Raw genomic sequence first — 27931 nt, forward strand, 5'->3', positions numbered from 1 at the left:
ACAACTGCTCTGTGCAAGGATTTAAATTGGTTCAACAAATTCTGTTCAATGTCCCTGTTAGATCAGGATGGACCAGCTAGCTGTTTAATAACACTGATGTCCCATAATCATTGTCAACTATATTTCCATGATGCCATTGCCAGCCAGATGAAAGTTATAGAGCTATAAATTCTAGCACTGATAGAGTAATCTACATATGAACTTGCCGAATCAGTGTTAACACATTAAAACTGTATAAGATGTTATGTTATATTGCAGTCATTTGTAGAATTAAGATCATTAAAAAACACCAACGATAGCACAAAGGGCACATTAACAACATTTCTGTTGTTGCCTCGGGGTAGTGTGAGTGGATTCCCACAGTGTACTACCATGTTAACCGTTGAAACTAGCTTTTAGCTGTTTATTTCTGCTGATATTTGTTTAACACTGAAGCAGTGGTATAGATTGTTTGCACTCTCATTATATGTCAGGTGTGTGTGGACAACCAGTCAATGTCTATATGATTCTGAAGAATATCTTGCCTGAATACAAGACGTTCAGCATTGTCACTTGACTGAATGTGTGTTTCAGCATTAGATAGTTCATAAAGGATCATTCAGTGCTGCGTGGGCCATATATAGGTATTGGAAAGCCCATTTTGAGAGATTAAGTACTGAATAACTGGCATAGAGGTATTTAGTACTGTATAGCCTATATAAAGGGTTTCAGTACTGCATAGCCTACATTAATTAAATGCTGGATAGCTTATATAGAGACATAAAATACTGTGCAGATCATATAGATATATGTGATATTGGAAAGGTCATATAGAGACATTTAATACCACACATATCAGATTAATAGGTGTTCAGTATTGCTTAGTTCATAAAAAGTTAGTCAATACTGGATAGCAATTTTCCAGCCAAGAATATATTCCTAATTCAGTGCAAGGTGTCAAATTTGGGGCAGGGATAGCCCCACTACTCATATTTTGTAGAACTACTTTCATGCTTTTTTGCAGCCTATACCTGGCATAGAACTCTGTCATAGAATCATATCATAGAACAATAGCAATGGCATAGCATTATGCCAAGCACATTTCCTTAACATAGAATCATACTATAAAATCACGAAATAGAACCATGGCATAAAATCATAGAATAGAACCATGGCATAGAATCATGGAATAGAATCATAGAATAGAACCATGGCATAGAATCATAAAATAGAATAGAACCATTGCTTAGAATCATGTTATAGAACCATGGGATAGAATCATAAAATAGAATAGAACCATTGCTTATAATAATGGAATAGAACCATGACATAGAATCATATCATAGAATCATATAGAATTGTGGAATAGAATCATATTATACAATCATATCGTAGAACCATTGCATAGAATAATATCATAAAATCATATCATAGAACCATGGCATAAAATCATGGCATAGAATCATATTATAAAACTATGGCATAGAATCATATCACAGAACCAAGGCATATCATCCTGCAATCTGCAGTCCAACAACAAGTGAAGGCAGCAGTCCGGTGATACACAAGCGTATTCAGCACCGGACAGCTCCCAGTAGGGAGATATGTACACTGCAAGCCTTGATCAGCTTCCATACATGTAGCCCTGCTTCAAACATCTACTCGGGGAAAAGGCTTATTCAACACTGCGTAACTCCATCACTGCTCTGTTCTAAGGTACAATAGTAAACAGCTCCTCAGAGCAAAGTCCCCTTTCTCAGCACTTGTTTAGCTCCTTTCTCAATGCTGCTTGCACAGCACAGCTGAGCTCTCCAGACACTAGCAGAAGTCAGACAGCAAAGGCATACACCACAACACCACACACACACAGCATCCCATGGACAGTGGCAGGGCTTCCAGACACACCTCCCAAACACAATTCCTTTACACTTATTGGCTGCAAGCATGGGCATAGCTCATTCATAATTCAGCAGCTTCTTGTGGTCTGTGGCTGAGAATGCTGAAGCTTGGCAATGCTACTGAGGGACGGGAAGAGGAGGGCAGGCAAGAATAAACTATAGGGATTGACAGAGCCAGCGCTACACCAAAGCACACTGGCAGAGGGATGCACAGGATGCATGGACGCGAAGATGGGAAGTGAGCTAAGCAAGCTGAAGGCAAAGTAATGAAGATACTGGAGCAATTCTATGAGCCTGAATCAGAGGGATTATTTAAAGCAACATCGGAAGAAGGTGAGAGCATTAAGACGGATGAAAGCAAATACTACACGCTGAACAGGGGAGTTTTGAGAGGAACAAGGAAAGAGGGCAGAGGAACAGCCCAGAGTCACTCAAACTGTATTGCGTCAAACGGGAGAACTTGCTGATGTGCTGATACAGTGAAGTAATGAATTTAGCGTTTACCTTGGATGCGCTATCCTAAACACAGAGCTGAAACAACTGGAGCACAGCCGCCTGTCCTGGTTCTCCCGGGGTCTGTCTGTCAGTGTCACAAATCTTCCGGAGACACCACTCATGGGGACAGCGCTATAAGGAGAATCCAGCCCAAATCTTATAAACTGGGCTTGCAAACACAGCTGTTGAAATACCATCTTCATCACCATATATATCTAAGTATTCATATGGTGTCCACGGGATAAAGTATAAAGGGATAGAGGACATACTTTAAAACAGGGTCTGTGCAAAGGATGCGACTCCAGAGAAAACCTATCTACCTGGATCACTGAGGGACTATTTAAGGGATAACCTGTACTCTGACTGCAGGTCCCAAGGGCAACCTTTGCTCCCAAATGCATTGCTTCAGCAAAAGCAATCACTCGAGATGTAAGGCTTCCCTCGCTGGCTGAAGCATCAACGGAGAACATCTCTCTATCTCTGAAGAAGCCTCCCACAAGGCAGCAGCGTTGCCAGGCAGAAGCTGGAGCAGAGACTTGGGATGTCTGATGTTGCCCTGTGAGGAGGATGGAGAGAGACAGTGGACAGTTCCTGCTGTGCTTGGCTGTAATATTCACTCTAGGATTCAGTCCAGCAGATTCTGCACAGAAAGGTAAAATATCATCAGGTATCTGATCCAGAGAGAGTGATGTGTGTGTATATTGTCATAGATTGCATTCATTGAGTCAGGAATGCAACGGGGCTTATATGTCAGAGGTGTTTACATTTCAAAATTCTGCATAAATATTGTGTGTGTGTTTTATTGTGTTTGATGTGTGTTCTGTGTGTCTGCCTTTATGTAGGGACATGTATTATTGACCCAGCACCTATAGAAATATTAAACTATACCATGCAGTTAGAGCATTGTGGATTGCAAACAAGTTAAGATATATCAAGATATTTATGTGCATTTATATTTTTACAGTATTGTATAACCACACCCATCTGTTTTTAACTCTACTTCTAAATTTCCAATACAATACTTTAATCTCAATAGATTATATATATTACACTTTGGTGTATACGTGTATCCACGCATTTGATAGATCAGTAGTCTGTTGTGTAGTTGTGTTCATCATCTGTAAATGCTTGTATATGCTTGGTTGCTAGTGGTGAATGCAGCACCTTGCTTTACATTGAGCACTTCATGACAACTAAAGAGTTAATTGTCTTGTGTAAAATGTTGCTTAATACAAATAGGTACAATTATAATTAATATAGGCCACTGGAATGCCATGACTATAAGGTAGTGCAATTTGTGATAACATATATTAAACAATCCGCATATGACCCACAGGCTAATGAGTTTGTAGGCATGACTAGTTCAGCTTCTGGGGAGTAAATGTTGGCTCCTATATTGTGCTCAGTCTCTTTCCTAAAGCTTCTAGAATTATGTAAATATCAGTTTTGTGTTATTGCTGAAATGAATATTAAAATTAGAAAATAAAAGCCTTTCTACTAAGTTGTCTGGTTGCTATATGGGCAAGTTATAATATGCACAGATGCATGCTAGAATTCAGGATTTATTTGTTCTCTATTGGAGAGCATTGAGCAGACTAGACTATTATATAGTCAATTACTATGGAATGTGTAAATCAATATTCAAAGATGCTTGATTGTCCATCTCAGTCTGGAACAGATTAAATGGCATCTATAGGCACTTACACTCATTGTTCCATTTGTAGGTGTGTTGTGTGTTAAGGCTTTGATTGGATTACTATGATATGTGTATATGCAGCATGCCTACATGTGTGAATTGAGAGGGCACATGGTGATACATTTTAAGAAGTATGCTATTCAGATGTAATAACTATTACTAGGAACAGGTCCCCATGCAGGGAAGCAAATTAATGTATTGGTGTGTGAATGAAAAATGCATGCATAACTTTTGAGTAATGTATGTGCGATTATATTAAACAGGTATATATTTGTTTATTGAGTAAGTGAGGTGCCGCAAATACAAAATATTAAAATGTGAAGGTAGCCTCATGCGATCATTTTAGGCATTTTAAAGTTTTAAGGTGTTTAGAAATAAAAAATATTGCTACCAGATGTGCAGACATTTTACATGTATCTCTGTGTGCTTATTCTACGCTGTGCCGTGCGAGAGCTGTTAATGCAACAGTTATCTCAAGCAGATCAACAAAAAAACGAGAAAAGTGTGCAGCAGTGAGAGGGAAGCGATGACAAGTCTATCATGCATAACATAAAAACGTTTAGCGTGTGTGTCTCTGGCTGCCTTTGGCTCATTGCTTGTTTGGATGACTTGCTGATTACTGTATTTTATATTTCTTTTTTTTAATTCTGTTTTCTTCTACAATCGGTTTTCTGTAACATGCAGTCTATCAATGATCTTTCTGTTCAAGCAATTTTTTTGAATTATAATTTTTATTGTGAGGCTGGCATGTGCATCTGATTTTCTGCCATACCTGTACGTTTATTTATAGTCAGCCTATGATAAACAACTTTTGGGTACATGATGTGTCAAACAGACCCATGTCTTGATTTTGATACACAACCCTAGCTCCCTCAAGTTTATACATGCTTTAGTAAAGTATTTTAACTTTACCTGTCAAAAAAAAATGTGGTTTGTTCGTATAGGTGAGTGCTACTGATTTATCTTTTCAGTAAACTCTATACATTTAGGGTTAGGCCCTAGGTACCCTACAACCATTCCAACCTCTGGGGAAGATTTATTTTCTCTCGGATATTGGGTGCGCTGTTTAGTTAACCCATTCCAGTCTTTCTTTCTATGATTATTCTGGGTTATGCCCTATGTACCCTACAACCATTCCAACCTCGGTGAAATATTTATTTTCTCTCGGATATTGGGTGCGCTGTTTAGTTAACCCATTCCAGTCTTTCTTTCTATGATTATTCTGGGTTATGCCCTATGTACCCTACAACCATTCCAACCTCGGTGAAATATTTATTTTCTCTCGGATATTGGGTGCGCTGTTTAGTTAACCCATTCCAGTCTTTCTTTCTATGATTATTCTGGGTTATGCCCTATGTACCCTACAACCATTCCAACCTTGGTGAAAGATTTATTTTCTCTCATCACGGTTTTATTTGTTTTGTCTTTTCAGGAAACTCTATACCTTTAGTTATAAAGGGCTTTTTGACCATGAAGAATGCACTAAGACTATAACACGGCATCAAGACACCAGATTGTACTATTAAACTAGTGAAAGCTAAATGTATTCTTTTTTAAATAAATAATTATATTATTAGTATTATTATTAATGCTATTATTCCTCCTTTTCATTCCTCACCTATGCAATACAATGTTACACATATTTCTAACTGGGTATGTTTTTAAGACCCCAACTGCAAAGTAAAATTAACGGCATTAGATTTGTGTCTCCCCTACACTCTTCTTTGTGTTGTGGTTAATTTATAGGCTAGAGATTTTTGGGGAGTTTGTCAGAAATGTAGAAAACTGCTCTTGCTCTCTGTAAAAATAGCACAAAAATTTGATTTGTAAATTAAGAAGTATCTAATTCTAACAGGAATAAAATTATAACTAGCAATGGAAACAAGACATTCAGTGCAGATTATTAGATATTACTAGTCAGGTTATCACTAATAAAGATTTAAACCTATGCATTGATAAGTGAGATACTATTACACCCTCTCCCGGCAGTAAATACATTTGATTATGGCAGGAAGGGCTCAACTTCAGTATTAAAGTCAAGAGTTTCAATCATGAATATCCGGATAACAAGAGTGAATCACTTGTTCACACTGTCCTCTGGGTGCTAATTAATGTTTCCTCGTTTGCTTTAATATTTACTGCGTTAGCACAGTTTGGAATAACAGTAAAAAGTAAGTCCATCTATTATTTGTGTAAATAAGAGTAGAGCAATCATAAACTGTAAATACAGTATAAAAAAAGCATTCACAAAGAATAAAACAGAGACGCATACATACACTGAACACATGAACTGACTTCAGGCTTTGGAAAAGAAGGCAAACATGTGCCCAATTACTTGCATAGGGAAAACATCTACACAGATAGATCGTTTTATCAAATTCTCCCAGATTGCCCTTATAACATGCCATTCACATCAGGGGCAGGATTGTGGTATAAAACATGTCTAAGAATTTAAACCAATACTTAGTTTTGTGCAGAGACATTAATGTCAAATATAAAGGAAGCTTTGTTGATGTAGACATATATTCTGAATGTTCTGTAGCTGTTTCCTAATTAAGATTGCACTAAAACCTCATCCAAAATCACTAGTGGTATGGACTTTCAGTACATACAGTATATACATTTAGCAATATTTCCATTAAAAAGTCTGTAGCAAAATCTGAGATAATTCTTCATCCTGTAACCTTCTGTATGGCTTGAACAAACAGGATTTAGTTTGTCTCGAAAAAATATATAAAGTAGAATTGTTAAGTACTGTTAACACATCAGTGACACCAATACATGTAATAATGCTATGTAATAATGTAATGTAGTATTTTTTTAGTTAGCATTCAATACAACCCATTCCCTGCATTGAAATCTACTGATGATTTATTTTCTATGCACTAGTAACACCATGTAATGGTAACATAGCCCATGGACTATTATTTATTAGCATCACAGTAAATGGAGCATTGCTATCTATCAGTAATGCAGTATAAATGGTTATGAAATATTTACAGCGTTCATTTAGTATTATTTTGTAGCTGTAACATGATACATTAATTATTGCTATGCAATGTTGCCAGGCCGCAGTAGTAAATTCCATGGAGTATTACTATCAGTTATGCAGTATGTTGACTATTGATATGAAATAGTAAGAGAGGTCAATGGGTAACACGGCACAATGACTGTTGATATGTTGCTATGCTGTATTGCTAGAGGGTAATTACAAAGTCCATGTAACATTTCTATTTAATGGAAATACAGAAAATGGAGTATATATATATATATATATATATGTACTGGTAATTTGGACAATGGGATATTGATCTTTATTAATCAATCATTTATTGTCACAAATAATTAAATAGGTCTGCATCTGATAACATAACCCATACACTATTTCTATGTAGAATTAACAAAGTCTGCATATTATCACTGTATAGGGTAGTCTATATCATTGATATGTAGCTAGTAGCATTGATATCTAAAATTACCAACAAACCTTGGGTATTCCTATAATTATATATTAACACATTCCATAGAACATTGATAGGTAACCTCAGAATATGCTATTGACATGTAACATCATTTTACATATATTGTAGCGTACCAGTAACACAGTCCATAGATTATGGTTATGTGCCAGATTATAGGCATGTACTAGTTACACAGTCCAAAGATTATGGTTATTTACCAGTAACACAGTCCATAGATTATGGTTCTGTACCAGATTATAAAAATAAAAAATCTCAGGCACTCACTGTGATTGTATCCAGGCAGGTTTATTTGCAACGTTTCGACCTGTCAAGGTCTTTATCATAAACTGTAAATACAGTATAAAAAAGCATTCACAAAGAACGACATTGACAGGTCGAAACGTTGCAATTAAACCTGCCTGGATACAATCACAGTGAGTGCCTGAGATATTTTCTTTTTATGTATATTTCATGTGTTTTTTTGCTGACCCATGCTCAGTAGCACCCTGGACTGTTTTACTGTGGCTGAGTGCGACCCTATCTTTTTTTCATTCTGTACCAGATTATAGTCATGTACTAGTTACACAGTCCAAATATTATGGTTATTTACAAGTAACACAGTCCATAGATTATGGTTATGTACTAGACACTGATCACAGATTATGGTTATGTACCAGTTACATAGTTTATAGATTATTGTTATGTATCAATTACACAGTCCATAGATTATATGGGTTATGTACTAGATACAAAGTCCACAGATTATGTTTTTGCACCAGATTATAGTTATGTACTAGTTACACAATCCATGGATTGTTGTTATGTACAAGTTACACAGTCCATGGATTATTTTTTCGTACCAGTTACAAAGTCAGCGATAGTTATGCACCAGCAACTGGACAAATCAGCAGCAAAACAAATTGTATCATTGTATTATGTACAAAACACCTAATCCTAAATGTTAGGAATACATTGCAGTCACTGTGGTATTAAAGCTTAATCCTGCTGTAACTCGGATGGAGAATCGTGCTAGGTAAGCAATGCTCATTTCACTTCTTTCACATATACCGTTATAGGGTGATAAATAGACACTGCCTTTCATATTTTGACTCTGCACATACCGAAGGTGAAGCAATTGAGTTTTTTTTCCCTTAAATTGGTTTTATTGATTTGTGTGTCATGGCATGACAGATATTTTATAATTTTCCTGGCTTTTATGGGAACCTGTTTCTGGCATTGTATGTGGGAAAAACGGAACATGTCACAATACATTGTTAACATGAAAGGACAGAAGCATGAATATGTATTTCCTTCCCTTACTCAGGTGGTTCTGCCTGGTTACCTTATCTTACATGTTTTACTTCATTTGTTATTGCTTCCTACAAACAACTGTTATGCATAGCACTTATTCACAATATAACATTATACCGGAATAGGTATGAGGGTTTCAGTTCTTTGTCAGTTTTATAAAATGGCCTATAGACAATAACCTCTCTGGGAGGAATCTAGTATAGAACTGCACTGATTAATTTCTGTCTTTCAAATGTATTTTTGCACCTTATACTTAACAAAATTAGAATGTTCCAGTCGCATATATATAATTACATGATAATAACTGAAAACCTCTAGGGGTAGCAATATGCCAGCAGCAATTTGATAATGTTGACTTTAAGTAGCTACAGACTAAAGCCCATTAGGTAGTGTTTCTTCTCTGCTCATTTAAAGCCTCTTGTTTATTTTGTTGGTCAAAGTTAAGAATTATCTGATTATTTCTAGATATCTAAGGAGTGTAAGTGTCAGTGTCAGGATTCCAGTGGTGAGATCCTCTGAACCCAGGTGAATTGAGTGCATTGTGTTACCCAACAATTTATAACCACACCAAGAGCTCTCCTCAACAGGAGGTATTTTTCAACAGTTGCCTGTAGGTGTCAACATAGATGGAAATAGGATAACTGTTTCCATCTATGTTGACACCTACAGACAACAGTTCAAAAAGACCTCCTGTTGAGGAAAGTTCCTGGTGTGGTTAAAAATTGTTTGGCAACACAATGCACTCAATCACTAATGTTGACAGCATTAACAAATTTAAACCTTTTTAGTTTAGAAAAATGTGGCATCAGAGGGGATATGATAACATTATACGAATATATCCGGGGCCAATACAAACCATTGTGTAGAAATCTATTCACAAACAAGACTTTACATAAGACACGAGGTCATGCGTTTAGACTGGAAGAAAGAAGATTTAGTCTAAGACAAAGGAAATGTTTTTTTTTACCATAAGAACAATAAGGATATGGAATTCTCTGCCTGAAAAAGTGTTTTTATCAGAGTCTGGACAGAAGTTTAAACAGCAACTAGATGCATACTTGCAAAAACAGAATATTCAAAGATATAATTTTTCAATGTAGGGTAATAGCATTCTGGGGTCAAGTGGGAATTATTTTCCCCCTAGTTTCTTGCAAAATTGGAAGTGCTTCAAACTATTTTTTGGGGCTTTCTTTTGGATCAAAAAAACAAATGCGTGGAAGGCTAAACTTGATGGACACATGTCTCTTTTCTGTTTTCAGCCTATGTAACTATGTAACTATAATTCTGACAGCATTACCAAACCACACTGTAAGGGAACTTATTACAGTGCAGGAACCAAAGATAAAAAGGGACAATCATAATACATGAATAGACAGACACAGATAGACAGACAGACAGATAGATAGAATAGCAGAATGCCCTTATAAAACCACATTTTCTGTAAACTGTCCAAGCCAACAATATTCCTCCCACACATTCATCTTTATTTATTTTTTCACCTGCCAATGCAATAATGAATCGCCATAATTAAAAGTAATTTTGATGTACTTTTGATATTCTTATTCTGATTATTCCTCACTAAGTAGGTATTAAATATAATGAAATTTCCCTTAAAAATAACAACGGTTGCCAAATCTGATGCAAAAGAATCTGTGTGCTTAGTATTTTCCACAAATGTAATAGGCTCTCAACAAGAAGTCTAAACTCCTGCAAGCATGTTTTTGTATTCAATTGGATGACTGGAGGTGATGCGGCAATTCATACACTATCCAGCTGTTTAAATCATACCCACATCATTATTTATTTTTTTATTGTGGTTATGTTAGAGGTTGACAGGCTATGACTTTCTAACTGTTAACTGCACATCCCATTACCCTCTGCCAGTCATGGACCTATGGATGTCATGCTTACAGGGACCCAATAACACTAACATTAGTTTGCACTAGTTTAAGTGACGCTATCAACAATCTGGACCAGTGTTTATCACATCTGTTCTTGGGAACCACAAGCAGAATAATTTCAATATTATCCCTACACCCATGCCTTATTGAGAAGAACATGTGCATGGTGTAGTAGGTCCCGAAGGCGGTTTTAAAAAAAATATTGGTTTACATTGCTGAAATTGTTACACAATGCTAATATAACCATAAGTTTAACTAACCAAAGATCCAGTTAATTAGTACGATGCTACATATTTGGCATTGCAACTAGTATGCACTGTAGTTCAATTGAAAGTCATGTAATCATTTTACTTTGCAATCATCAATATTATCAACAATACTGACACATAAACTGGGAATATTTGAGAATTGACAAGTAAAATACAAAGTCTACACCCCCCCCCCCCCCCCAAAAAAAAAAAAAAAAAAATCTGGAAAAATAATACAGTGTTTTTTTTTGTTTTGTTTTTTTTTTAGTTTGGCTAATTTGGCTACAAATTTGCAGTTCAGTCAATGATCAAACAAGTTATTTTCCAAGATGGGTATAGTGTTACATAGTTACATAGTTACATAGCTGAAAAGAGACTTGCGTCCATCAAGTTCAGCCTTCCTCACATTTTGCTGTTGATCCAAAAGAAGGCAACAAACCCAGTTTGAAGCACTTCCAATTTTGCAACAAGCTAGGAAAAAAATTCCTTCTTGACCCCAGAATGGCAGTCAGATTTATCCTTGGATCAAGCAGTTATTACCCTACATTGAAAGATTATATCCTTGAATATTCTGTTTTTGCAAGTATGCATCTAGTTGCTGTTTGGACATCTGTATGGACTCTGATAAAACCACTTCTTCAGGCAGAGAATTCCACATCCTTATTTTTCTTACAGTAAAAAAAACCTTTCCTTTGCCTTAGACGAATTCTTCTTTCTTCCAGTCTAAAGTGTATCAATAATTAATTACAATCGCTATACTGTAATTTAATAATTAGCCTTCCATTGGATTTAGTCCTTGAAAAGAAGAAAACTTACTAGCACATTTAGCCGAACCTTGATTACCTGCTGCAGAAGATCATAATACATTGGCTTGCAAGGAAATGATGAGGTTAGTCCTCTCTTGACACCAAAATATGAAATTCTATGGGTTACCCAAATCTTAAATTACAAAGGTAAGTGGACTATTTTATTGGAGAAAGAATGTGCTTACCAGTGTTTGTGTATTATTTGTTGGTCTGTAAACCTTTAGTTTAATGTTCAACTCATTGGCAGTGATTGAATTGTGATAGTGTTTTGTGGATATATATTCCAATTAGACAAATTATCTAATCTTAACCACAATATAAAACAATAGTGCTAGCAATGGTCCGTAATTCTTGCTGGATAAAACCAGCATGTCGTTAAACAAAAATAATATATATCTTGCATAGAAATACAGTTTCTGTCTTAGAGAGTACTTGGATCTTAAACCATTCTTCAAGTCTTGTTAAATATGTAATTCGATTTTTTTTTTTTTTTTTAATCTAGGCCGCTGGAGTGTATGATGAATGATGTAAATGTTAAAGATAATGAAAAACACAATATACTGAGTATTGAAACTCCCCTTCTGCAACTATAGCACAGTCTTACGTATTGAAAATAATGAATGCCTCTTTGCATAAACTGTTGAGAGCAGCTGGGCATGTGTAAAACTTTGGTTGTTTCCAAAAATGCCCAGTCTCAGTGCACTTAAGCCATACTCAGTCTCTTCCAAATGGAGATTTTCGAAAAGCTCCATTTAATACCCAATATGACTTCTGAGCAAGGATATCCCATATACAATAGATAGAAGAAATCTTACAAGCTCATATTCACTTATTGCTTAGAGGTGAGGTTTTCAGGTCATGTTATGCCATTATTCTCTTACCCTGTATCCTATAAAGTAGGAGTAGGCTGTTGTGGACTACATCACCCATAATGCTCTTACAGCCTTAACATTGGCAAAGCAGTAGGGAAGATGTAGTCCATAACCTCTGGAGTGATTTAAATGGCTATTCACTAAATTGAGAATGCAAAGTGAATTTAAAGGTAATTTCAAATTTAAGGCCAAGGTAGTCGAACTAGAAGCATAGCTTTTAATTTTTCCTGTTCGTCTAGATTGAACTTCAACTTGAAATTCACTTTGGATTTACTTTTAATTTGCACCTTGAATATCCTTGTAAGTTTCTATTAATTTGCATTATGATTTGAGTGCCAGAGTTTTGATACACACATAATTTAACAAAGGGTTGGTAATATATCTGACACATAGGGTTAAACAAATTAAATAATGTTCTTTTTAACAGCGTTTATTATATTTCTTATGAGTCCAACAGTTCAGGAGGGGTGGTTTACAGAATGAGGGGTTTGTTATTCATGAATCTTTCTTTACAAAAGTAATTTTATTCTATTTATTTTCGAATGTTAAAAGAGCTATGACATTTATTTTTATTTTAAAATTTCTCATCTATGATTTTACAAATTTGTATTTTCTACAAAGTGATGCACATACTTGTTCCCTGGGTCCACTCTAAACAGATTATAACAATATAGCAATACTATTTATGGATTCATCTTAATGAAACTGTGTGACTGTTTCTGCCTAATTCTCTAAATTTAGAACCTTGCTACAGAATTGTTTTCCCTGATAAATATGACCCATGGTGCCCTTTTTTAAAGTAACTCCAGGGATAGAAATTGATTTTATAATGTGTTCTTTGCTCCCTGAATCATTTTGAAAGAGCTATTACAAAGAAGTATATATGTGGCTAGGTATGGACAAAATACATTAACCAATTGGTTCTTCTATGCTGTCATTTTCTAAGGGCGTTATATGGTCAAGGTGCTTGGAAGTCTGTATGTGCAGTGTTTCTTTATGAAACAGGGTTTAACCTCTCTGCTGCTGGAGGTGTACCTCAAATTGGCAGTTTCATTGGGGGTGTCATAATCAAGTTGGAGCAAATTTCATTGCACAGCATGGTAGTCATTGGCTGAGAGTGGTCAGCTGACAGATGACAACAGTTGTGTCACCTGACCATCAAGGAGCCAGGTTGCTAACTGGTTTGTCCCATTACTGGAGAACCGAGCCAAGGTACTGGCATCATAAATACTACAGAGGGCAATGATGCTTGGAGTAACACTTTAAAGTAAATCTGGGGCAAAGTTCTAAATGTTCACTGTACATTTTTCACTTTTAGAACTTTGTTCCAGATGTCTTTTTTTTATTTTATAGTCACAACCCTGCATGTAAACTATGGTGAGCCATAACTCATCAATTAAAATGTAAGGTATTAACAATCAACAAAATCATTAAATTCAGTTTAAAATTGCTTTGGATTCTGGCCTCTTGCTGAGGACACATTGATAGGATTTAGGGATTTTCCAGTATTGTTCCATTGGGGATATGGCAAATCCTGGAATACTGATGCTTTGTAAGATACTTATTGAATCTGATTGTCATGCATTTCACCTTTGTTGTCTATATCTAAAGCAAGCAATGTGATAAATATAAAATGTATATGGTAGCCCTTTTCTTTCTCATATACGTGAATCTGCAACCCTGAGCAACTGTTCTGGATTCTATGACACATATGCAATAACAGTTCTCCCACTGATGTTTATGGAGGAATAGAAACGTATCTTCCAGTGATAGATATATATCTCGTCTGTAGTATCCCTTACAAACCTGGAAAAGAAAACCATCATTGTCCTGGGAAAGAATCATCTGTCCTTTAAACTAATGCCGCTGTACAGGGAGTGCAGAATTATTAGGCAAGTTGTATTTTTGAGGATTAATTTTATTATTGAACAACAACCATGTTCTCAATGAACCCAAAAAACTCATTAATATCAAAGCTGAATATTTTTGGAAGTAGTTTTTAGTTTGTTTTTAGTTTGAGCTATTTTAGGGGGATATCTGTGTGTGCAGGTGACTATTACTGTGCATAATTATTAGGCAACTTAACAAAAAACAAATATATACCCATTTCAATTATTTATTTTTACCAGTGAAACCAATATAACATCTCAACATTCACAAATATACATTTCTGACATTCAAAAACAAAACAAAAACAAATCAGTGACCAATATAGCCACCTTTCTTTGCAAGGACACTCAAAAGCCTGCCATCCATGGATTCTGTCAGCGTTTTGATCTGTTCACCATCAACATTGCATGCAGAAGCAACCACAGCCTCCCAGACACTGTTCAGAGAGGTGTACTGTTTTCCCTCCTTGTAAATCTCACATTTGATGATGGACCACAGGTTCTCAATGGGGTTCAGATCAGGTGAACAAGGAGGCCATGTCATTAGATTTTCTTCTTTTATACCCTTTCTTGCCAGCCACGCTGTGGAGTACTTGGACGCGTGTGATGGAGCATTGTCCTGCATGAAAATCATGTTTTTCTTGAAGGATGCAGACTTCTTCCTGTACCACTGCTTGAAGAAGGTGTCTTCCAGAAACTGGCAGTAGGACTGGGAATTGAGCTTGACTCCATCCTCAACCCGAAAAGGCCCCACAAGCTCATCTTTGATGATACCAGCCCAAACCAGTACTCCACCTCCACCTTGCTGGCGTCTGAGTCGGACTGGAGCTCTCTGCCCTTTACCAATCCAGCCACGGGCCCATCCATCTGGCTCATCAAGACTCACTCTCATTTCATCAGTCCATAAAACCTTAGAAAAATCAGTCTTGAGATATTTCTTGGCCCAGTCTTGACGTTTCAGCTTGTGTGTCTTGTTCAGTGGTGGTCGTCTTTCAGCCTTTCTTACCTTGGCCATGTCTCTGAGTATTGCACACCTTGTGCTTTTGGGCACTCCAGTGATGTTGCAGCTCTGAAATATGGCCAAACTGGTGGCAAGTGGCATCTTGGCAGCTGCACGCTTGACTTTTCTCAGTTCATGGGCAGTTATTTTGCGCCTTGGTTTTTCCACACGCTTCTTGTGACCCTGTTGACTATTTTGAATGAAACGCTTGATTGTTCGATGATCACGCTTCAGAAGCTTTGCAATTTTAAGAGTGCTGCATCCCTCTGCAAGATATTTCACTATTTTTGACTTTTCTGAGCCTGTCAAGTCCTTCTTTTGACCCATTTTGCCAAAGGAAAGGAAGTTGCCTAATAATTATGCACACCTGATATAGGGTGCTGATGTCATTAGACCACAACCCTTCTCATTACAGAGATGCACATCACCTAATATGCTTAATTGGTAGTAGGCTTTCGAGCCTATACAGCTTGGAGTAAGACAACATGCATAAAGAGGATGATGTGGTCAAAATACTCATTTGCCTAATAATTCTGCACTCCCTGTATAAATGAAATACAGCCATGGAGCATAAAACCACAGGCAGGATGACGTGCAATGCGGCACTCAGTAAATAAGGTTACATGAACTAATTGCTACTGCATACAGGGTTTTAAAATAACAGTGAGTACCTTCAATGAACAGAAGACTAATACAGAATCCTCATTGAAGGAGCACACTCAGTGTTCTATTATAAAGTGTGGTATACTTGTTGCATAATTTTGCCCCCTTTTTCTAATGACGTAGGTTAAGTTGGCTACTCTCTACCTGCCCATTGCTTGGTGCGTTGTGTACACCAGAGGCTCTGCGTCACAGATGACGACCAGTGCCAGACTATACTGTAGGGTAGCAGAGTAAATCTTTAGTAATGCTCTGCTGTAGTTAAATGTCTCCACCATATATTTGACTTTAGTATGTTCTTTCAGTTTACATAAGACGTCCTTCATATCAGTTGTCTTCCCTTACAAGTGAGAATTCAAACTAAATTTGAATTAAAGGCAAAAATAGTCAAACTAGAAGCATAGCTTTCTTTGAGAATTTTTCCTGTTCTTCTACTTTGAACTTAATTTTCACATTCAATTTCACATCCAAAGTGAGTTCTAAGAGAATTTCGACTTTAAGGCCAGAGTAGCCGATCTGCAAGCATAGGAGACTTAGTGAATTTTTCCAGTTGGGCTATTTTGACCATAAATTTCAAATTCTCTTTGAATTCACTTTGAATTCTCACTTTTGTGAAAAACCCTGCAAATCCAACATTTTGTCATACTGCACTGACTTCCTACAGCTTCACAGCAGGAGTCCATTTGTATTGCGCTCCGCAATCTCAATAAACCTTTGTTCCTGTGCTTCAGTAAATTTCTGTCTATCTAGGGATCTATATATTTCTTCTTTTTCATTTATTCATGGCTGGATATGTTGAATGTATTTTCCATGTATTTCCTTTCATGTTATATACAACTGCAAGACTTCCTCACTCAAAGACATCCACTTTGAGCACAGTGATTTACAATTACCTATGAGATTCCAAGTATTCAGATACATCATCCATGTTTTCATTAAGAGTATAGACACTGCATGTATTCTTGAAATATACAACCCCTAGATACATTTGTAAGCAATTAAAAAATGGATTTACTTATTCAACAACACATTCTGTCGGATTAAGATTCAACATCTAAACAAAATGAGGAATGTGAAAACATTCTTCAAATCAGCTATAGTAACTACTTGGCTATTTTTGCCTAATGTTGCCATTCATTTTCAGTACAATTAAATACAATTTTAGTTTAGTGAATAAACACACACATTTTCTCATTAGAACCTAACTTGTGTCTGTTTTGTTTTATGCAGATTGGATGGCAGTATTCATGTAACTTGTTGTTAGGCATATTGGAAAAGGATTGACAATATGTATACATAGCTTTAATAGACCGGTGATGAGAAGGTTGCCCAAATGATGACCCAACCCTTAACTCATGATCAGAGTTATATTCTGGCTACGAGCAATGAACCGGTGTTCTAAAATGCTTTCAAACTCATGTCATTAGGACGTTTGTTCATCAAATGGTTTTGTTCACAAATATCTTGCAAAATTTACCCAAACTAGGAAAGTGTTTTAATGATGTTTAATCATATTTCTATGAATTAAATTTTGGATAGACTTTCACTTCTTGGCAATGCCAATATTAACCTATTGAAGCTAGTTATACAGAATCACAATCAATGTAAACTCCTAGTTTTTACTTGCTTATCGAACCAATTATTTTTTGCTTTCTTTGGATGGAGACTAATTAAATAAAGTAGGATTAAAAGAAATGGACACATTATAAAATGGATTGCATTCATAATGCATTGAGGTAAATATGGGTAAAAATGTCAAACCCAGAGATATCACACTATAATGAGAAGTAGGTGGTTCTGAGTGGGCAAGGAAGTAACAATATTTATAACAAGTGTAATGAAGAATTTGATACCGTAAGCAGATAGGAGACATGGTTCTATTTCCACAACAGTGAAGTCTATTACATCTATTACTCTCTTCTGAATGCTTACAGTATTTAAACATGTTAAAATGGTTTATAAGATATATTTGTTGATTTTATTTTCTATTGTTCAAAAATCACCTCATGAAATGCAAAATCCAAGTACCAAGGTACACATAAAGTAGGTATATAATCATGTTATGTATTTTCTCGAGAAATGTTGAAATCATCAGATTTTGTATCATTTAACGGTCACTTAAAAAAGTAAATAAATGTTAGAAAAGTAACATGTTTTTAAAACGGCACCTATACACTCGGATGCATGAGGCTAAAAGATTTTTTCCAAAATGTTGAACCTTTTTATGTGAAGTATTGAGTAGGAGCCTTCAAACGTAGCCCTCTCGACATTTTAGACTACAGTCTTCATAATGTACATAATGTACTAAGAATAAAAGGGGATCATGACATGTCACATATGTCATGTGCCCTTAAGGGGTTAAAGGACTATGGGAAATGTAGTTCAAGAAAAGGTGGAGGGAAATTGTTGGATACTAATGTATTGCAATGTATGAAGTGTTTCTTTATGTAAATATTCCAATGGATGAAACTATGTACTTAGTGTTTTGTTGGTGCTTGCAGTTTTTGTAATGTATTTGTATCAGCTCAGATCAAAGTAATCCCCCCCCCCCCAAAACAGCACTAGTTACAGAGTTAACTGATTCCAAGACCAATGTAACAGTGACGATAAAGTGCTTGATTACAGGATCTTTTTGACCGATTAGGCAAGTAACAAGAGGCTAGTATTTTTTTGTTTGTGTAGCTAGCTCTGTAACCTTAAACACATTAGATGTAATTACCTCTTTCAAACACAATTAATGCCAACATGTGATACAAGTGATTGGTTGTGGTTACACCTTACCAGGCTTATTAAGAGTGATACAACAGCTGTTACCATAAATACTACAGCAGATTAAATATAGAATCTCCTACCAGTCACCAGGAACATGTACCACAAGTGTTACATGTTATCTTCGTAGGTGTTGCTTGCATTATTTAGAGCCGTAGAGGTCACAATGTCACTCCTTATTATGTGTTTTAATTACATCCAATTATATACCAGCAACCACTATGGAGTTAGGTAAGGAACTGTTGATGTAAGGGTAAAAAGTCACCTGTATTACATTGTTGATATGCAAACTTAATATGTGGCTACTACATTAAAATTAGGTTTTAAGCTTTCTCTGCCTCAATTCCACCACAGTGTCAACATGTTTAAATACAAATTACAATTTGGGAATCTACATTCCCAAAATGCCCAGAGGATTACTAAAAATAAACGTAAAAAGGTTTTAATAATTTTACAATTATTTGTCCCTGGCCAGAGCTTCCAGTTTTTACTGTAACCCAGATGTGCCCTATCGAAATTATCTCCATTCACATATCATGTTCCGCTTTTAATCCCACATCCCATCTACAGTTTCTCCCTCACCTCTTCTTCTACGTACCCCAAAGAAAAAAGAATTGTTCAGGAAACTGGGGCCAGTAGTTACGACTGTTACTGTCATAATGGCTATACCATTCTGAGTGCATATATTAATTGCACCTTTTAACTCCCAGAACAAAATTGGGTGACTTTTTTTTACAAAAACTAAACCATTTATAAATTGCTGACTTTGCTATTTTTCATGAAATTCATTGGTGCATAAGTTAATTCACTAAAGGTATGTAGTGAGTTTTGTTTTGTCACTTTTTTCTTGTATGTTTTTTTTTTTTTGTTTTTTGCAAGATGGGAAAGTTCTCAATATAGATGTAAACATTTCTGTGAAGCAGAAAGGGAACCATTTGCCCATTCCTTCACATTTAGTATTTTTTGTTACTGCACAGTTGCAATTAAAGTGCTAGATAAAAATCTGCATTGTAGATTCATGCAATGGCTTTACTTATTTGTGCTTTCATACCTTATATAGAGTCTTCACACTTCAGATCTTTGTCTGAGGCATCCCACGTGTTTCATTAAAATGAAATACATCGCAATATCTAAAAAATGCACATGATCATAAAACACTATGCAAGGTTTTACTTACACTAGTTCCTGTTACTTTATGCATTCACAATATACCTTTTTAAGTGGCGTCAGTGCATAAAAGAACTTTAAAACCAGCAATATAAATTGTAAACAGACATAAACTATTTGAAATAGTGCTTCTTCTGAACCAGATGCATTTAAATTAGCAGTAGAGATTTAGAGATGCATTTGTATTACAGAATCTCTGTAATCATAAGCCCTATCTTTGATTTTTTTTCTCCCAAAGTGTAAACAGATTAAAAAATATATATTGTTTTATTTTGTTTGTATTGTTTTCTCTTTTTACATTGCAATTAAAAAATCAACATGGTATACAATCTTGCTTTCTTTAAGGAATTTACTGATCACTTCCCCCTTTTCTGCATGGTGCTGTGGAATATTATATACATGGTGATAGACACGTGATTGACAAGCTATCTGGTCACTAATGTTCTCACTCAGGTCCGCAGTTTACGTTGGGAGCAGACTATCAGTGATATCTACCAAGCTGAAAAACATTGATCATCTCTCTAAAACCAATTAAACAGTGAACTTCTGAAAAATACATTTAATTCCTGTAGTTCATTTTAAAATGGAAAGGGAATTAAAGCAAAACAAAGTAACTTACAATATTTTTTTAATTGTGCATTTTCAAGGGTTTTCCATTGTTTCCAAAAAAATCCACATAGTACTTGCACTCAGTCAAAACAAAAGGTGCAGGTATCTGGGTCACCTCTGAAGACCCTAAATCACAAAATACAAAACCACCAAATGATACCGCACTCAAGAAAGAAAGTGTATATGGATATAAATGTTTTGCCACAACTTAATAAAATTGAAAATAGTACTCATCTATCCTGTGTAAAGACACCAAAGGTATGATGATAGTCCTGTTCAGTGGTTTGCCCATCACTATAAAAGTGTAGAGACAGAGTCTAAAACACTTAATGTCAGATCACCAAAAAATAGTGTCTACCTATACACAGCTCAAGGACAAGAAGGAAGGTACTGTGCTAGATATACCTATTCAATCAGTCTAGAGTGCAACACGAAACAAAATATATACAACATATATACAAAATATACAATACTGCCTGCCAATTATCTTCTGATAAGAATAGGATACTCTGAGAAAAAAAGGAGTATATAGGTAATATAATGGGGAAAAACCCTAGTAGAATTGTCTAGTAATCTATAGGAATATCCTTATTCTGAGTATAAAGATGTAAATCCTATGAAAAAAAATATATCAAAATCCCAACAACAAAAAAGCAAAATATGTAAAAAGAAAAAAATATATAAAAATGAAAAAAATAATCTATGCAAGAAAAATAAAATTGTGGGATAAAGTCATGGTTTATACAGGATAGATGAGTACTATTTAAAATTGTATTAAGTTGTGGCAATACATTTATATTCATATACACTTTCTTTCTTGAGTGAGGTATCATTTGGTGGTTTTGTTTCCCATTGTTTATTAGTTAGTTCACACGTAGATAGTTATAAAAACTTGTTTTGAGAAAGTAAAGTTGAACATTATATATGTGCAGCCGGCTGCCAGGGTAGGGTTACATTGTAATTGATAAATTGACTATTTTTCATTCCATTCCAGACATGGTAACAATATTTGATTAAGATTAAAAACCTTGGCACATCTACATAACTTTTCCCAATTTGCTTACAAAACAAAACTAAACTAAATCAGCTGTTTTGCTTTTTCAGACAAATTGGAGAATATTTCCCCCATCATATAGGCACATTTCTTTTTCCATATTTTGTTGAAATCCACGATGAATTCCACAACATTGCTGCTGTTTTGCAGAACACCTTTTGTGGTTACAGAAGAAGCCATGTTTTATGTGGATTACAAACCTGCATGAAAGTCATCTTTGAAGTGCCAATTAGCCATGTCAAAAAATGTAGCAACCCATCAGTGCAAGAAAAATATCAAAGTAAACTGAAAATACATGTGATATTTTTTTTGCATCACTATAACACATGCCATTGCAAAAGTGTGAAATATCTTTAAACGTACTGCTCTTACTCTTTGACAGAGGACAAACATAACACATTTATATTTTACACATTCAAACAACATTTCTAATGTAATGTAACCTTAACAGAGTAGAATCAAGACAATCTCATTGTGTTCTAGAGCGTATGCAGTATATGACATTATCATGTACCTTAAAGAAGTTCTATATGTAAATCATATAACCTCATTATGGGAGATTTATCTAAGTGTTCTTTTCTAAAAAAAAGTGGTGTGAAGTCCTAAAAAAGGAGCAATCACTGTGGAAACCAGTGGAACAAACAGGTATATTTCATTGGTGACTTCTCACCTTTTATATTGTGTACCTCTTTTTAGAACAGAACACTTTTCTAATTTGGCTCCAATTGTCTAAAGAATTGACTCCATGAAAATGACGACTTTAAGGGCAATGTAAAACAATAAACAAATGAAAGTAGACAAAACTAAACCAATTCTCTGCCAAAGCCATTCATACTTTGGGTTGAAATATATATCTTGCTTTGCATTGATGTGCGAAAGCTTACTTTGGCACATCACACATTTACAACTACATTTTAAGGTCGAGCATCTTGGAAAGTTAATAATAAAAAAAAATTAAAAAATCTAGAACATCAAGGTTAGCATTCACTATCCTAGGATGTTCTAGATTCTATCAGTTTGTTTTTCTCATAAATAAAATAAGCAATGTTGTTATACCGAATGCAGCTTTGTAGATGTTGCAGAGCTATAAATCCAGATTAAGCAGTAATGTATGCTGTATGTACAGCATATTAGAGCTAGTGAAATAAATATTATCACTCACATTTTCCTTACTGTGCATGATCCAGATTTTTTTTTTTTTTTTTTTGTGTACAACATGTTACTGGCTAATTATCCTATTCTCTTATATGGTACACTTACAGGTAATGAATCAAGTAATATCCTGGGACAAGCATCTTATTTTATTAATCATCTTCTTTCAACTGCATAGATCATTTGCATGATCAAGTAGCAATAGATCAATATCCTCTACAGATTCAGATGCATCAGATAAAAAAGCACAATATTTTATTGAGACTCTTCAAAGGTTGGAGAAGAGTCAGCAAATTAGAGAGGATGGAGAAAAATGAAGGTAGAGAAGGTGTGATGTGATAAAAGCAGTAGGAAAGGAAAATCATCATTAAGTAAAAGGAACTGCTATTAAAATAAATAAAATAAATAAACCTAGCTCCTAACTACTCTTGTCTGTTTGCTAAATTAAGCTCTGATCTACAAAATGAAACAAAAAAACAATCAAGCCTCTGTAATCCAATAAGGAAAAAAAAGGTATATGCAGATCCAGCCAATAGAGGGAAGAGCCAGGATTGGCACCAGAATCCCATTTAATGGCAAAGGCCATACTTTATCCAAGAATGCTAATTTATTTATTTTAACTTAGGGGAGATAGAAATTATTTTGGTTTGTGTAGAAGAAAACTGGTGATGTACTGTACACAAGAGAGAAGAACAATGGAGCATTGTGGTAGACAATAAACAGGAATCCAGAGGGATCACAATGTATTGCACTAAAAGCAAAATGGTTTATTAAACCATATGGACAAAGTAAGAAAAGACATTTTGGTAATCGTGTTTAAAGTAAAACAGCAAATACAACATGTAAATAAATCTGGTAATCACAGAACAAAATGGAAAACAGTAGTATTAATCACAGATATGATGTCACTATGCAGCGCACCACCTCCCAGGAGCCACCGGAAATAGACAAAAGTTGTCATAGAAACCATACATATATTAAAAAGTGAGGCAAAGCATATTAACGCATAGGGAGTATGTCAAGATACTTTTAGCAAAAAAACAGGAGTGATATGGATAACATATCTTGCTAAATATAATAGCAGCTTAGAATGGGTTGTCATGGCACTCGGACACGTGGACAGTATAAAACGAGAACACATCTATATGCGACCATAAGAAAATGCAAAGAAATAGAGTTAGAGGTGTGAAAAAAAGAATGAGTAACAATATATATGAAACAGGGAAAGAAGGGGTAACATCCAGAATTCAGATTGCCATAGCAACCAAATAACATGGATATATAGGGAGGCTGAAATAAAAAAGTATATGTCATAGAGATCACTTCTATCAAGAAAAGTCAATGCATATAGACACATAGAGAGAGTATCACGATACCTGTAGTAAAGAGCAAGAGACGAATGAACAACATGTAACACAAATAGGATAGCAACTAGAAATGGGTTGCGGTGGCAAACAGAAACACAGAGTATATGAAATTAAAGATACACATATGTACATAAGCATAGATGAATGAAGGTAAGGTTTGGAGTAAGCAAAAAAGAAAACTAAATACAAAAAAAAAAATAATGAAGAAAATATCGAGTTGGAGAGAAAAGAGAGAACTTCCAGCATATGGGTTCTCATGGCAATGGGAAAGATATACCGGTAGACAAAAAAAGCAAAATTCCTTTACAGATCATACAGATCACTCCAAGCAAATAACTACTAATTGTGATAAATGGCAAGCCCATTGGAACCTATATACAAGCCTAAATATCAGACAAAATTGGCAATAGTGATCAGGTCACCATAGCAACTGACAATTAAAGTCCATAACTCAAGCACTACATTTGGACAAAAAAAAAGAGGCAATCAATCTTGTGGAGTATAGACAATAACGTGTAAACATAAGGAAACCTGTGGTACACAGATAAGTAAAAGTGGGTTGCCATAGTGACCGGACACAAAGAAATATACAAAATATATATCATATATATCAAAAACTGGGAGAACGAATATCTGAACATGAATACAAGGAAATACCAGAATGTAAATACAGAAGCAGGCAGAGTACCCAGTGCCCAATAAATGTATACCTAGAAACAAATAACACTTGGTGTAATGGTAATAAAAACAGCCACTCCAATTATCTGTATCGACATACCGAGTACATGCAATATATCACACCCTCAGTTTGTATACCTCATTTGTGACTAGGAATAAAAACAAAAGGGTACCAGAGCCTATACTACATTGTAGATAAAGGTAATGATTGGGTTACCTAGGCAACCCTCAAGGGCAGTAGTTGATTGCGGAAAAGCGGAAAGACAAAAGATATCAACATAATAAATCTTAGGCACTAATAATAGTAGTGTGTTGATACACGCATAACAGGAGAGAGAAAATATTACAGAAAAAGTGATGCTAAACTCTGAAAGTGGTGGATAAAAGTGAGGGACACATAGAGAATGTGAAAACTAGCTCCTCGTTAAGAGTACCTTGTCTATCAGAGCATGTAGTAATACAAGCCCAAGTAAATCACTGTAAAGGTATAGTCACAGACAGACAAGCAGTCAACGAGAGGGAACACTAGGTATACAGAGTACACGAGGGCAGAACATGAGTGAGGACAACAAAAGTCCTACACATATGAGTGACATAGTGGCATGACAATGTGTACAAAAGGCCAACATAAGGTAACAGGGAAGAGAGAAAAAAAAAGAAAAGTAAACCACTATAAGTACATATACCAAAGATGTACCAGAGTAAATGAAAAAATAAAAATAATAATAAACAGTGGGATACAATCTATAAGTAACAAAAGGTAAAACAATGCATATATGACAATAACCGAATAAAAATAAAAAACAAAGTGAAACAAATAAGGGACAGAAAACCAGAAGGATTAATAAACTACTAACTACAAGAAGTGATGGAGATGGAGTCCCTCTAAATCTGTGTTAATGAGAACTTCTCCTTTGCCGAGATAATACATCCACCTCACAGGTGTGGCATATCAAGATGCTGATTAGACAGCATGATGATTGCAAAGGTGTGCCTTAGGCTGGCCACAATAAAAGACCACTCTAAAATGGCAGACACACACTCTCATATACACTGACAAATGATTACATACACAAACAATTACTGATTTGACACACACTATTACTCAGACACGCTGACAGGCTCACACTCACTGACAGACGCGCACTCACTGACAGACACGCACACACTGACAGACGCACACACGCTGACAGATGCACGCACACACTCACTGACATACACACACACACTGACAGACACACTCACTGACAGATACAAACACACTCACAGACACACACACTCACTCAAAGACACACACACACATTGACTCACAGACACAGATTTCCCCCAACACTCACACATTGTTATTTTTATTAATTTTACTTTAAATCCACCCAGCCTCCCTAGTATCTGGACTAGAACTAATCTCTACCATGACACTTTCAGTCTCAATGATCTGAAAAATCTCTTACGGTCAACGTCTCTTAAGGTCAAAGCCAACCTAATAGGTTCAGTTTTATGGGTGAGGCAAATTGATAGACCCCTACAGAGCACCTTGGTTTTCATGTCAGTCAGGGTAGAAGTCAGAGCACCTTGACTACTGCCAACATTTTCTGATGTTGTAACTCAGTTGATAAGATTGATATTCTCCCATTTTCTGTGGTTGCAGTCACTTCTTGTGCCTGGCATATGGGACTCTTTCATGTTGGTGGCCTGAGGCTAAAAAAGAGGCACTGAAAGGAGTTTGTGAGGAGAGTTGATCGTCTGAAGTTTCCAGAAACTTTCAGATGTAGTGCTATCATGCTATGCATTCTTCATCCATTACCTTCTCAACGTTCGTCTTCTGATAAGCCTTGTGGAGTAGCCATATAAATTTATTTTATACCCACTACCTTTTTCATAATCCTCTGCAACATGTATAACTTTACACCTCTTTCATGTTTCAATATAAATTTATTTATCTGTGTGCTTAGATCCATATTGAGTTTAATTTTCCCAAGGCCCTTTAGTTTAATAAACTGTTTTTCACTATTGCAAAACATTGCAATGCCTGTGGATTCCTGTTTCTAATTTTTTTTATGTTTGTGGTGACTATTTGATAACGAAAGGGCACTCATAATCCTATAGTATAGGTAATCACTACTAAGAACTGTCTGGTTTTACACCCCTGAACAGTGGCATAATATGGAAATAGGGGGCAATTTGAAAATCAATAATCTTATATAAAAATAGAAAATACTCTGGTTCATCATTATACATTGTAAATACATCTCTATTAATGTACAGGCTGCAGTGAGAGAAAATGATAATATTATACTATGTATCCATTCCTTACCCTGATTAAAATATTATCTATTAAATGATCATTTGAAATAAATAATAAAGCATTTTTGCTTTGTAACCAATGTTTTTTTTTATCCCCAACACTTGATATTACTGTGATCTATAAAGTCCTTTGTCTGTTTCCATGTCAGCCCAGCCACATGCCAATAGATTTTATACAAACCTGGCTTTGGGAACATGTTGCTAAATTTAAATGCTTTGTAAATAAAACTCTAGGAAAAACAGAATATTTCATCTATCAGCCCTGGACACAGAACTCGTTCGGTGAAATGTTGCAATCATGCAGAAGTTGAATCAAAATGCAAATCCACTGAGGAAATGTCGGCGTTGATAAATCCTCATGGCAAAAATGATATCAGACAAGTTGTACTGTACCATCTGGTGCCATTGCAATGTATCACAGCTACACACAGATACTCTGGCAACACTCATTCATCATAAGAGCGAGACCATACTCCGCAAGGCCAGGCGGGGAACAGTCGTTGACTTCTTTAAGCCAAGTATCGACATGCATGTGGATTCTGTTTTTCCTCTTTTAAAGCTCTGTGGGTTGTCACATTTTACCAGCAAAGTAACATTCCCACAGACTGCGTCTGG

At 35.6% G+C, this 27931-nt stretch overlaps 1 protein-coding gene across 4 annotated transcripts in view; it reads left to right on the top strand.

Annotated features, from left to right (window-relative positions):
• Positions 1 to 1907: 1907 nt before the first annotated feature.
• UNC5D (unc-5 netrin receptor D) overlaps positions 1908 to 27931 on the top strand; it is a 603711-nt gene continuing 577687 nt past the window's right edge. For all 4 annotated transcript variants that reach the window (XM_063448679.1, XM_063448680.1, XM_063448681.1 and 1 more), the window contains exon 1: positions 1908 to 3024. In XM_063448679.1, the coding sequence (XP_063304749.1) occupies positions 2940 to 3024 (85 nt within the window). In that variant the 5' untranslated portion in view covers positions 1908 to 2939. The remainder of the gene's footprint in view (positions 3025 to 27931) is intronic.

Source organism: Pelobates fuscus, chromosome 3, assembly GCF_036172605.1.
Source record: "Pelobates fuscus isolate aPelFus1 chromosome 3, aPelFus1.pri, whole genome shotgun sequence".
NCBI classification, from domain to species: Eukaryota; Metazoa; Chordata; class Amphibia; order Anura; family Pelobatidae; genus Pelobates; species Pelobates fuscus.